Source organism: Ovis canadensis, chromosome 21 (genome assembly GCF_042477335.2).
Source record: "Ovis canadensis isolate MfBH-ARS-UI-01 breed Bighorn chromosome 21, ARS-UI_OviCan_v2, whole genome shotgun sequence".
Classification (NCBI taxonomy): Eukaryota; Metazoa; Chordata; class Mammalia; order Artiodactyla; family Bovidae; genus Ovis; species Ovis canadensis.
Genome location: NC_091265.1, coordinates 27,326,577 through 27,341,041, shown reverse-complemented (window position 1 = coordinate 27,341,041; position 14,465 = coordinate 27,326,577). Strand labels below are relative to the sequence as shown.

The 14,465-nt window shown below is 40.3% G+C and overlaps 1 protein-coding gene across 10 annotated transcripts in view; it reads right to left on the bottom strand.

Annotated features, from left to right (window-relative positions):
• DLG2 (discs large MAGUK scaffold protein 2) overlaps window positions 1-14,465 on the bottom strand; it is a 2,361,423-nt gene that overhangs the window by 731,101 nt on the left and 1,615,857 nt on the right. For all 10 annotated transcript variants that reach the window (XM_069564820.1, XM_069564810.1, XM_069564812.1 and 7 more), the window contains one exon: window positions 5,984-6,108. In XM_069564820.1, the coding sequence (XP_069420921.1) occupies window positions 5,984-6,108 (125 nt within the window). The remainder of the gene's footprint in view (window positions 1-5,983; window positions 6,109-14,465) is intronic.

The following is a 14,465-nucleotide window of genomic DNA, read 5'->3' as shown; positions in this document are numbered from 1 at the left end:
GCTAGAAAGCAGAACTTGAAGCCCAGATCTGCTATACCAAATAGCATGTTCTTTCTCCTACATCTCTCCTCTGAGGCAACCACTGAGACTTGAGTTCAGTTTGGAATCTGATCTAACTAAGGAGAAAGTCACCTCTCACTTCATATGCCTCTTAAACCTGCACACTCATTTTACATTGGGTGTGACTGAGGACGCACAGGAAGGCTTTTCATAACGAACTCAGAATTCCCAGAATAATGTAGATGTTAGTGCATCATTCCTCCTTATAGAGTTACCACAGGTTTAGCAACTTGAAACATGACCTATTTATTAGCTCACTGTTTGTGTAAGTCAGAAGTCTGGCCTAGCAGGGCTGGAATCTCTGCTCAGGTTCCTCCAAGGCTGAAATCCTGGTGTCAACTGAGCTACATTCTCATCTGGAGTTCAGGGTCTTCTTCCAACTCATGTGGTTGTGGTCAGACTTGATTGCTTGTAGTTGTGGGATGGAGGTCCCTGCTTCCTTGCTGGCTATCAGCTGGGGCCTCTCTCTGCTCCTAGGGGCCATCCTCATCCTTTTTCATACGGCCTCCTCCATCTTCAAACCAGGAACGATGTTGAGTACTTCACTGATTCTGAATCTCTTCGACTTTCCATTCTGCTACCAGCCAGAGAAAGCTCTCCACTGTTAAGGCTCACGTGATTAGATCAGGCTAACCTGTATACTCTCCCTATCCTGTGTCAACTATGCCATACAATGTAACCCAATCACAGGAGTGACAGCTCATCACAGTCACAGGTTGTATGGATTAGTGTGTAGAATCCTGAGGAGTGGCATTTTAAGAATGCTGCTTAGCACCGTGTGTCTTTGAAATAGCATTTCTCCCACCCTGCAGGATAACTTAGAACATAAATACATGGACGTTCGACCCAGGCTGCCTAGAGTTCAAATTATGGCTCCAACATGTACTAGCAGTACAACCTTCTTAAGATACTTAACCGCTTTTATCAGTTTCTTGATTTTCTTACCTAAAAAGTGGGAGTAATAATATTACTGTCATCAAGTTATGCCCCTTAAATGAGCTAATGTGCCAGAAAAGTTGTTGGCACATTGAGGTATTGTGTTGTCCTTGCTATTATGATTACTGACCTAATTATTATCCACTAGTATAGAGCCCAGATTACTACTCTCCTTGGAGCAGACGCATCACCTCACTTTCCTAGGCTTCAGCTTCTCTTTCAAGTATTATTTAATTGTCAAAATAAAATTTATAATGAGAAGTACACATTAGGAAACTTTTGTGAGTCTAACTCATAGGATAGACCAAACAATTTGTCAGGTTGAAAAACAAAACAGAACTATGTTTAGTTTGTGAGCTTAGTTTTTCAGTAAGGGAAACAGCAGATTCAACTGATTGTATTATAAACTTGAGAAAAGAAACATAGACACTCTTTAAGTACCATAGCTAATGGGTTTTAATTCAACGTTATCATCAAGAGAAAAGGGGATGTGAAAACATAGCAACAGGATGGCCATAGAGGATGAAAAGGGACTAAAAGAAAGTTGGAAAGGATGAGAGGAGAAGGAACAGAACACCACAGGGAAAAGAAGGAGGAATGGAAAAATGACAGAGGAAAGACTACTGAGAGGAGAGGGCTGGTAAGGAAAAGGGGCAAACGCTGCTGAAAGTTACTTGGTACAGCTAGGGACTTAGATTATCTTACTGACTCTTCAGAATAGGTATTATTGTAATCACTTTATAGATGAGAAAACAGCACCTAAAAGCTGAATTTTTCCAAAACCAAATATGTTTATATTCAGGTATTAGAACCAACATCTCTCCAGAGTTCATTGCTACCTTATGTGTGGCTACCTTGTTCAAAAAGACTAATGGTGAGATAGAAAGTACTCTTCACACATTGCTGGTCCAGCTTCAGAGTGTTCCTGCCACACTGAGAAAAGACTTCGTAGATGGGCTTGGGTGTTACTGACACTGAACACTACCTTAGAATGTTATTTTCTTGAGTCAAGATAGTTGGAGCCTAGTTAAAACTGACACCTGAATGATTGATGCTTCAGGATAAATCACTTGTTTGAGCCTTAGTTTCCCCATCTGTAAAATGTAGGCTTTGAACCAGATAAAAAGGTGAATTCTGAAGTCATCCTTCATATCATAATGCCAGACTTTCAACTGTTATTCTTGAGCTCTCAGATGCCCCTAAACCATCCAAGTTCATGGCAGAAAGGAGTAAGATGGGAAACAGTCTCAGCGGTAGTAGCAAGGCTCTATCATGAACTGGAGGCCCACTCCAGAGCTGTCCTCATGCAGGTAACAAGGCTGTGATGTGGGTTGGAGAAATGCTCCTGCTAGGATCACTCTTCAGAGTTTTTCAGGTCATTCACTGCACAACCTCACCGGGCAATATTCACACACACAGTCACAGCCCACTGCTCAATGTTATGTGCTGGACTGGACAGGAGAGCAGTTTGGGGGAGAGTGGATATGTGTGTATGTATGGCTAAGTCTCTTCGCAGTTCACCTGAAACTATCACAACATTGTTAATCGGCTATACCCCAATACAAAATGTTTTTTTGTGTGTTAAGAAATAAATAAAAATAAAATTAAAAAAATAAATGAAACCAAAAAATGGAACTTCTCCAGGGTCCAATATTAGCAAATACTATCCCCACTCCCTGATTCCAGGAAGCCAGGACAAAGACCCGTGGGTAGAGTTCATAATAAAAACAACTGTGGCTCAGTAGAAAAAGAGCAAACTTCGCAGAGTTCAGAATTTCCCATTAGCATGTGTAAAACTTTATATTTGGGAATTTTTAGGCCAAGGTCCCTTGAGGTAGGGGATTCTACTAGTGAACAAGAGTTTAGAGAGTATATATAAGTGGCATACAGATTTTGGAATGTATTCAAAGATAGATGTGTGATCTTAAAAAAATTAATTCTTAATTTCCTAAGTCCATACTATGATGGCCATACTAACTATAACTACCTCACATGGCTGTTTTAAGTCTATAAAATATTGTGTGTGTGTGTCTATATCTCTATTTACATTCTTTATCTGTCTGTCCTTCAGTCTGTGTATCCACCCATCCATCCACCCACCCACCCACCCATCTATCTAGCCTTCCTCCATGAGCACAGTGCTCCACACGTGATGAAAGCTCAATAAATGTTAGCGGCCACTATGATTATGTTCTCTACAACTACTGAATAATGCTTTCAACACAGCAGAACTTCCTTTTATCTCTGTAGGCTTACGCAGAGTGGTGGCACTCTCAGAGATGCCATTTTTCATTCTTATCTGTAGAATAATCACATAAAGTCCATTTTATCTGATGCTTAGGGCGGCAATGTGGCGGAGGTGAAAGCTTCCCTACTTCTAGGTAAAGAATGGTATGGGGGTGGGAGGTGGGAGGGAGATTCAGAATTTGGGAGCTTGTATACACCCGTGGTGGATTCATGTCAATGTATGGCAAAACCAATACAGTATTGTAAAGTAAAATAAAGTAAAAATTAAAAAAAAAGAGAATGGTATGAAACAATGATTATGGTCCACTTTTCTGAAGTTTCCTCTAACAACTTTATTTCTGAACTTTTAAAATGGAGCTTCTCCTAATATCATATGACATCCCTTATATGTAGGATCTAAAAAGAAATGATACAAATGAACTTAATTACAAAACAGAAAAAGACTCACAGATTTGAAAATGAACTTGTGGCTGCTGGGGGGGAAGGCACAGTTAGGGACTTTGGGAAGGTCATATACACACTGCTGTATTTAAAATGGTAACCAGCAAAGACCTATCGTATAGCACATGGAACTCTGCTGAATGTTACGTACCGGACTGGATGGGAGAGGGGTTTGGGGGAGAATGGACACATGTATATGTATGGCTAAGTCTCTTCACTGTTCACCTGAAACTATCACAACATTGTTCATCGGCTGTACCCCAATACAAAATGTTTCTTGGTGCTAAAAAAATTAATAAAAATAAAATTGAAAAATAAATGAAACAAAAAATGGAGGTTCTCCAGGGTCCAATATTAGCAAATACTACCCCCACCATGACTCTTAGAATTACACATCTATTTCTAATCTCCCACTCTGCAGCATGGATGTCGTCTCCTCACCCAGAAATCAGTTTTGTCAATTCAGCCTGAAGGTTCTATCATCAAAAAGCATGTGAATCCTGTGGGAGTGCCACTCATTTCCTTTCCTGTTGATAGGAGATGCAGATGTACCTGAAAAAAGGTGTGATGTTCCTTGACAAACTGCAAAGATGCAGCTGTCAAAAATAATCACTGCATCAGAACAGCTGGAGACCAAAAAAGTGTTCTCGGCTGCTTTATAAAAATCAGCAAGCCGGCCTCTTTATGCTTCACAAAAAAGCACCCTGAGGAAGAGCAATGAAGCTTACATATCTGCCACTTAGGCCACAGTTTTCAGTGTGGTTCCATGCAGCCCAAGGGCTTCCCAGGGGGTGCTTGTGGTAAAGAACTTGCCTGCCAGTACAGCAGACATAACAAACCAGGGTTCAATCCCTGGGTTGGGAAGATCCCCTGGAGGAGGGCATGGCAACCCACTCCAGTATTCTTGCCTGGAGAATCCCATGGGCAGAGGAGCCTGGCAGGCTCTGTTCATAGGGTTGCAAAGAGTCAGACATGACAGAAGCAGCTTAAAGCATACACACATATGCAAGCTAAAACTATTCGTAACTGTCGGTCTTGGTCTGCACGACCCTCTCTCCCTACTTATTGATTTACCCTCCTCTCCCTTCTCATTTGACTCACTCATTCATGCAAACATTCACTCACTCATTCAGAAAGTATTTATGAACTCACGTCTATATATAACTGCTTGACCTAAGGGATTTATAATCTAGTAGTTTCCCCAATGGTTAAACAGTAAAGAATCGAATCTGCCTGCAAAACAGGAGATGCGGGAGATGCGGGTACAATCCCTGGGTTGGGAAGATCCCCTGCAGTAGGAAATGGCAACCTGCTCCAGCATTCTTGCCAGAAAAAACCCCATGGACAGAGGAGCCTAGTGGTCCTCGTCCATGTGGTCGCAAAGGGTTGGATTTGACTCGGCACACACATGCTAAAATAATGCTGGGGCATGTTTTCCTCAGGGGAAATCTCTCCTACCTGTTCAGTCTCTAATTCTTTTAGCTGGGGTTTTGACTTCTGATGCAATTTTATATTATTGACTAAAAGCCCCATGTAGGTGACTCTCATTTTGACAAATAACCTTTAGATTTTATTTTTTTAATTTTTGGACCATGTGGCATCTAGGATCTTAGTTTCCCAACCAGGAATTGAACCTGAGCCCCTGCATTGGAAGCAGAGAGTCTTAACCACAGGACTTCCAGGGAAGTCCCAATCTTTAGTTCTTTGAAGAGAGGGGCCCTGGCTCCAGCCATTACTATTGTATCCTGAGCAGGCATAACCTCATCTGGTTGGAAGATCAGTGGTTTCCTTCTTTGCTGGTTTGTGAGGTTAGTAAAATCTTATTTTTATAAGACTCAGCCTGGAATCTTCTCATGGAATACCTTTTTAGACTCTTTCCATCCCACCTCCTACAGAAAATCCCAAATCCGTGAATACATACCAGGTGCATAATATGGCATTTCTGTGTTAATACTACTTACAGTATAGCCTTTTCTACACATTTTACTATTTGCTCATCAGCTCATATTATTCTTCTTTCCTACCAGACTGAAGACCCCATGGAACAAAAGATGACATTCATATTCCTTCCTCCCACTGCCTGGCCCAGTGCTGAATGCGGTAGCCATCAACAAACACAAATTAAATACTAGTTGAAATTCAACAAGAGATCCGGAAAGTCATTACAGAAAGCTTGCTTTGACAGTCTTTTCTTTCAAGTACAGAACTTTTGGAGCATTGTTATTCTCCAAAGCACAGGTATGTCTCACTGATGTGGCAGATTTATTTTACAAATAATTCTAACATTTCAGATCATTACCTGAGTCTGCCATCCTCTGCTGCAGCACCTCCCGGTATAATCTTCGTAATAAATATGCCAGGGTCATCTCCAATGTGGGGATTATCTGTCCCTCCAGCAATACTGAATCCCAGGCCAGAATTTCCCTGTAGAAACAATAAGTAGACATTAAATGATGTGGCTGTCACCTAAACCTAGTTCCCCTTGTACTCTGCATTATCATCTTACCACTCAAATGGAAATCAGGTGATAACAGCCTTGTATGCAAAGCCATAAACTGCACCATCAGCAGACATAGGAAGGTCAGGGAAAACACTCAGGTTTGTCCCTGCATTGCAAGAATTCAAGTGCTTCATGCTTCTGCTTATTCAAAGGGCCTTGCATTTTTGCTTCTAAGAAACGCAGCCTTTATTAGAAACTAAAATGGTCATGATGAAATAAAAGTTGATACCGTGCAATATGAGAAAATGCAAAAGATAATTATGGTCCATTATAAAAATTATACATGCATACAAAAAAGAACAGATGGAAACAGGTTATGTGAAAAACCTTTGATTTGATGCAGTAGTGAAATTTGGGTGTTTCCATTCTGCTATTTCTGGTACTGTTGCTCTATTATTTTTTATCCATCAAATAAATGTATTTTCCTATTTGTTAATAGGAACTTTGACTTCAGAAGGCAATGGCCCCTTTTAGAGTCATAGCAAAAGTGAGACACTTTTCATTAATAAGTAGGTTTTAATTTGCTATAGATACAGACAAGGAACACATTATTGTTGCAGCATGTAAATTTGAACAGTTTATATTCTAATATAGCTTTTATGCTTACTCCTGTAGACGATAGTAATTGATAACCAATGTACGGATAGCCCTCTAAAATTTGCATGCAATATATAATTAAAAGTCTCCCTCAAATTCACAAACCATTGCACTTATTTCTTATTTTCTTTCTTTTTTTTAATTTTCATATTCTCTTTTAATTTCCATCTCCATGGCTACATTTTTGTTTCCATATTATGTTCCTTTTTTTCCTATTCCCTTTATATTTTCAGTCATTTTTATACAATTAGAAAGTCTTTATAATTAACCATTTAAGTGACTAAATATTTCCCTAAGGTCATTTAACCAGTCCCTTCTCACTGGATATTTAATTTCTTTATATACTCTTACAACAAATACAGCTTACTAAATTTACGATTGTTTGATTAAGTTCTGCTCATGGGTGAAAAGAGATGAGGAATAAGAAATTAGTTGTTAATCCAGAAAAATTAATTAGGGCACTCAATTAGAGAAGTTCGGTGCTAAGATCAAGTATAACTTGACAGTTATACTACCAATGCAAATGTCAAGGTAAATCTTACCAATTTTTATTGACCAAACTAATAAAACTAAATTTTCAGAGGGTTGTTCTCACAATTATACACTAAAAGGCTGAAGTTAATATTTCAACCATGGCTACTAAAATCCCACGTCTTTGTACTTCTGACTTCTAATTCTGTGTTTTTGAAAAACTTCAGTGTTCCTTGGGTATTACCTGACTACTTAAGAGCAGTCACATAATGAATGTATTTGTCACTGTTGTTCAGTCTCTAAGTCATGACTATTTGTGACCCCATGGATGGCAACATGCCAGGCTCCCTGTTCTTCACTATCTCCCAGAGTTTGCTCAACTTCATATCCATTGAACCAGTGATGGTATCTAATCATCTCATTCTCCATCGCCCTGATCTCCTCCTGCCCTCAATCTTTTCAGTATCAGAAGTGAAAGTATTAACTGCTCAGTTGTGTCCAACTCTTTGCGACCCCATGAACGCCAGGCTCCTCTGTTCATGGAATTCTCCAGGCAAGAATACTGGAGTAGGTTGCCATTCCCTTCTCCAGGGGATCTTCCTGACCCAGGGATTGAAACCAGGTCTTCTATATTGCAGGCAGATACTTCAACATCTGAGCCACCAGGGAAGACCAGGGTCTTTACCAATGAGTCGGTTCTTCACATCAGGTGTCCAAAGTATTGGAACTTCAGCTTCAGCATCAGTCCTTCCAAAGAATATTTAGGCTTGATTTCCTTTAGGATTGACTGGTTTGATCTCCTTGCTGTCCAAAGAACTCTCAAGAGCCTTTTCCAGTACCACAATTTGAAAGAATTCTTCAGGGCTCAGTCTTATTTACGGTCCAACTCTCACATCTATACATGACTACTGGAAAAAAACATAGCTTTGGCCATATGGACCTTTGTTGGCAAAGTGATATCTCTGCTTTTTAATATGCTATCTAGGTTACTCCTAGAGATGCTATCTTGTCTTACTCCTTTCCTAATTTTGAACCAGTTCATTGTTCCATGTCTGGTTCTAACTGTTGCTTCTTGACCTGTATACAGGTTTATCAGGATACAGGTAAGGTGGTCTGGTATTCCCATCTCTTTAAGAATTCTCCACAGTTTGCTGTGATCTACACAGTCAAAGACTTTCAAGTAGTCAATAAAGCAGATGCTTTTCTCGAATTCCCTTGCTTTTTCTATGATCCAATGGATGTTGACAATTTGATCTCTGGTTCCTCTGCCTCAATGTATGTGTTAAATATTTATTAAATATCAGCTTTGTGTTTGGCACTGGGCTAAGCCTTGGAGCTGCAGCCCTGAATCTATCAGTTTACGAGGCATATGAAGGACAAGTGCAGAGTGCTGGAGTGGCTAACAGATCCAAACACAAGGACTTTTCCTGAAGGTGAAGAGCGGTTAGCTTCTTTTAATGAGGGAAGGGTGGGAGTTGGAGAGGAGGACAGAGTGTCCCAAGCAGAGGGAAGAACATACGTAAAATCCCTGAAGTGACAAGGTGTATGCCAGGTCCAAGAAACAGACAAGAAGGCGACAATGATGACAGCAAGAAGGATAATTTATTTCCCTGGTGGCTCAGACGATAAAGCGTCTGCCAACAGTGCGGGAGACCAGGGTTCAATCCCTGGGTCAGGAAGATCTCCTGGATAAGGAAATGGCAACCAACTCCAGTATTCTTGCCTGGAAAATCCCATGGATGGAGGAGCCTATTAGGCTACAGTCCATGGGGTTGCAAAGAGTCGGACACAACTGAGCGACTTCACTTCCACTTTCACCTCAACTACACTGCCACGTCGATAGCCACCAATGAGGCAGTTTCTACAAGATCTTGGGTTTCAGAAGGAAAGGGCGTGAAGATAAGTTTCTTCAATATAATTTGGGTCTAGCTCCAAAAACATCAACTAGAATATATTGGTCTTACTAGAGTTGGCACCTCAACAATACCGATTTCTTCATTAATGGGGTAAGGAAAGAGTCAAGCACAGACTGGAAGATGTTCTAAAGCTTTCTCCTGAAGATATCAAAATCTTGGGAGAGGGCACTTAAGACTTTGTCATTCGAGAAAAATATTCACTCTACTTCCTCTATATTTTAGCCCCCAGGAACACTGAATTGCTCGCTTTTGCCTGCACAGTCCACTTGATAACTCATCTCTGGCCTTTGCTCATACTGCTTTCTCTACGAGAAATCTCCCACTCTCCCTGATGGTTCAGATGGCATTTGAGTTTGTAGATTTCTCAGCTTAGCTATGCTATGCACTGTGTTATTTTGAAGTTGTATATTTATCAGTCTCTCTTTCCTTCACACTGACCTTATAGAAGGCAGAAACTATACTATTCACCTTTGTCTCTTGGTGCCTTGGGTGGCACATTGTTCCTTATATATTTGATGAAATGAATGAACAAACAAACACATTTGCTGAGAATATTCTTCCAAAGGGAAGAGTCAGAAAAGACATAATACAAGTACACGATTAATATAGAAGTCACTTTGTTCTGTGCGGCTCCAAAATAAAAACGGAAAGGCCAGAAATTCAAATTGTGGCTTAGCTTAAGGATGAATGAGGAGACGAGAGCTGTTCAAATTGGGAATAGCCTGCTTTGCAAGGAAGGGAGGAGCGTTTACTCAGTGGGTAGCTGGCTAGACACTAGACATCATAAGAGACCCAGACATCTACTGAGAGGTTAGGCTGTATGACTTCAAAGGATTCTTCTGGATCGCTGGCTGGACTTGCAGGTAAACTACTCTTGCCAACAGGAAAAAAAAAAAAAAAGAATGCCATAGCAACCTTTAGAGGAGGATGTAGGTCACTGCTACATTGTTTTATTGTATGGATTCACAGATCTTTGAAGTGATAGCTTTGATGACAACCTAGCAACACACAAACATTGCTTTTAGACTCTAATATGGAGAATATGCTTCCCTGGTGGCTCAGATGGTAAAGAATCTGCCAGCAAGGCAGGAGACCTGGGTTTGATCCCTGGGTTGCGAAGATCCCCTAGAGAAAGGAATCGCTACCCCTCCAGTTTTCTTGCCTGGAGAATCCCATGGACAAAAGAGTTAATGCGGTTGCAAAGAGTGGGATATGACTGAACAACTAACACACAGATATGGAGAATATGGTGGTTTGGACTTTTACTGATAAATTCTGTCCTTGAATCCACTCTGAGGAAAGGAATAAATCAGAACCCACAATGAAAAGAGGCCCGTGTTTCTGATCCCAAGGATTCCCCAGCCTGACAGCTGGGCCTGGCCAGTCACAGTAGTTCTTCAGCAGAGGTTCATCTGAATTCAGCTAAGGAAATTATTAAAGTGCTTCCCTGTCTCCCCTTGTTATTCTCACCTAGCCTTCCCTTTCAGGCCTTTGCTCCCAGACAGCAGCGTTCAGTGGAGAGAGGGAGAGATAAAAAGCAGCAGTGAAATCACTGCCTGCTGTTCTCCATGGCAGAATCTCTCCCATCCCCCCGACAAGCATCCCAGAGCTGGCCAGCTGCAAGGGCAGAGCCCAGAACCTCTGTCCTCTGCGCAGTCATCTCTCCATGAGAACAGGCAGATCCCTGGGTGACAGTCTTAGATCCTGAAAATGGTGCCTGATTAACTGAGTGTTGATACTTGACACAGTCAACGGAAACTGCAAGGGGCCACGTGGGTGAGGGCAGCCTCTGTGTAGCGTTCTGGCTGGGCTGCTGTTTCCTCGCAGTTGGGCAGAGTCCATGTGTGAGCATGCGGCTGCCTGGGACCATTATTTCTTCTGGTTCCCATTCCTCCACACTGGCTGACTCTCCCCCGGGAACACAAGTCCACTGCCTAGCCAGTGGGTTAGGAAGTGGCACTTCCTCCTTCACGTACTATACTCTGTCACCTCTCAGGGAAAAGGCAAAAAAGCAAAAGGAAAAGAACATTTGCCATTTAACTGAAGGCTGTAAATATAAATACCAGTATCCTCAGAAACAGAAGCCCAAGCCCACTGCCACAGTCCACGCCCACTGCCTAGCCAAGTGGTACTTTCTCTTTCATCTACTACACTCTATCAACTCTCAGAGGGAAAAAATAAAATAGCAAAATGAAAAGAACATTTAATGCAAATAAAATGAAAAATAAAACATTTAAATCATGGTTGCAAATATAAACACAGTATCCTCAGAGAATTCTCTTCTCATTAAAAGATTGTTCTTTATCAGAAAATTATCCCCAAAATGGGGTTACAAAAAAGAAGAGGAAAATACGGTGATATCATAATCATATGAACTTACAGAAGGTTCTATTGACAAAGAATTTCTTTTACTGTCAGAGGTTCCTATTTTCAAATACTATTTAATCTAGTAATTCAGTTCTAGGAATTTATCCTAAAGAAATAACCAGAGACCTGTGCCATGACTTGTGTTCAAAGAGTTGTGGCAGTATCATGCTTCTAATTCTAAAAACAAAACAGAAACCAAATTGTAATCGGAAACATTCAAACAATGGAGAAATAGTTTAAAAGTACTGTGATATGTCTATCTGAATGTGGGAATATTTTAGAGCCATTGAAACTGCAGCAATATTTAATGATAATGGAAAATGTTCATTATACAAATGTGAGAGGGAAAAATTGAGTATGAAATTTTAATTAAAGTATGATCACCACTAAAATATTTTTTAAAAGACTTGCTTTTTACTAATAAATTTATGAATTACTAATTGGTAATAGTAAAACTGCTTAAGTAATAACTCAAACTACTTAAGAGGGAGAGACTTTTTTTAAGTTATAAAATTCTTAATAAAATACTAAAAATGTCCTCAAGGGAACTAACATTTATTACATTTTTCTTTTTGGAACTAACATTGATTGCATTTTTCTTCCTGGAACTAACATTTATTGCATTTTTCTTTTTATGCTAAACTTTGAGCTAGGTTTCTTTGAATCCTCTATCTGATGGACAGTATTTTTCCCCTTTTCATGTATTAAAAAACAAAACACAAAAACAAATTAAAACCAAAAGAAAACCCTGAGGCTAAGAAGAGTGAAGCAACTTACTTAAAGACAGAAAGCAAGTAAATAGTGGAATTCAAATCCAAACAGGATATTTTAAGTTTCAAACACCAACTTTTCCCCTCTTACATCATATTGTCTCTTCCGGGTTAAATAATTTGATGGTAAGGAAATAAAAAAAAAAATAGGAAGAACAAACTATGAAAATTTTTTTGAAAAGAATCCATACCACCCTTATCAGTATCATAAAAATATTTTAAAAAATTGTAATGGAAGAGCATGTATTTGGACCATTCAGACCTGTTTTTCACATTAGGTACATTTCTTAACTTTGAACCTAGCTTTCTTGTCTGTAAGATGTACATAATAGTAACTACTTCACAGCATTATTAGAAAGATCAAAGCAAATGATATATGTACCAGCAGAGCACTGAGCATAGATGCTGGGAGGTGTGTGAAGGTTAATCAATATTAGTTCATTTCCTCTGGTTGGATACTGCACTATTACGAGTGTCCTTCTAAACATGAGGGCAATAGCGGCAAACGGAAGTAAGACAATGCAGTCTTTCATTCATATCTTTAGTCATCCAACAAGTATTTTTTGATGAATGATGGCCTACAATTTTATCATAGGTTTTTTCTCTTTGTAAAGATAATTTTGTTACATATTCTAAATACGGGAGAAAGGATGGCTAGGTAGGAAGCATTGAGAATGTTAAGTAAATAAACGCTAGATAAAGGAAGACTCAAACACTATTTTTTTAAGCTTTCAGTATCCATAATCTATTTTGATGCACTGAATTTTGGCATTTCATCTGCAAACCCCAATATTTCTGTGCATTCCCTTCACTTCAGTAGCATCTATATGTTCCTCTCACTTTCCACCAAGAATATCAATATACAAGTCTCTCATCTGCATATCTGCTCCAGCAGGTATTTATTTTTATTTACTATAATTTATACTATATAATCAGAGAAGGCAGTGGCACCCCACTCCAGTACTCTTGCCTAGAAAATCCCATGGATGGAGGAGCCTGGTAGGCTGCAGTCCATGGGGTCACTAAGAGTCGGACACAAATGAGCGACCTCACTTTCACTTTTCACTTTCCTGCATTGGAGAAGGAAATGGCAACCGACTCCAGTGTTCTTGCCTGGAGAATCCCAGGGACGGGGGAGGCTGGTGGGCTGCCGTCTATGGGGTGGCACAGGGTTGGACATGACTGAAGCGACTTAGCAGCAGCAGCAGCAGCAGCATACTATATAATGAGCTTCCTAGGTAGCACTAGTGGCAAAGAATTTGCCTGCCAATGCAGGAGATGCAATTGATGCAGGTGGACTCCCTGGGTCAGGAAGGTCCCCTGGAGTAGGAATGGCAACTCACTCTAGTCTTCTTGCCCAGAAAATTCTATGGACAGAAGAGCCTGGTGGGCTATAGTCCATGGGGCTACAAAGAGTCAGACACAACTAAATTACTAAGCACATACACACATACTACAAAATAATATATGTGTTACTTTCAAGTATATCAGTTCAGTATCAGTTCAGTCACTCAGTTGTGTCCGACTCTTTGTGACCCCATGGACTGCAGCACGCCAGGATTCCCTGTCCATCACCAACACCCAGAGTTTACTCAAACTCATGTCCTTTGAGTCAGTGATACCATCCAACCATCTCATCCTCTGTCTTCCCCTTCTCCTCCCACCTTCAATCTTTCCCAGCATCAGGGTCTTTTCCAATGAGTCAGTTCTTCACATCAGGTGGCCAAAGTATTAGAGTTTCAGCTTTTTAGCATCAGTCCTTCCAATGACTATTCAGGACTGATTTCCTTTTGGATGGATTGGTTGGATCTCCTTACAGTGGAAGGGACTCTCAAGAGTCTTCTCCAACACCACAGTTCAAAAGCATCAATTCTTCGGCACTCAGCCTTCTTCACAGTCCAGCTCTAACATCCATACATGACCACTGGAAAAACCATAGCTTTGACTAGACAGACCTTTGCTGACAAAGTAATGTATCTGCTTTTTAATATGCTGTCTAGATCAGTCATAACTTTTCTTCCAAGGAGTAAGTATCTTTTAATTTCATAGCTGCAGTCTCCATCTGCAGTGATTTTGGAGCCCAGAAAATAAAGTCTGTCACTGTTTCCATTGTTTCCCCTTCTATTTGCCATGAAGTGATGGGACCAGATGCCATGATCT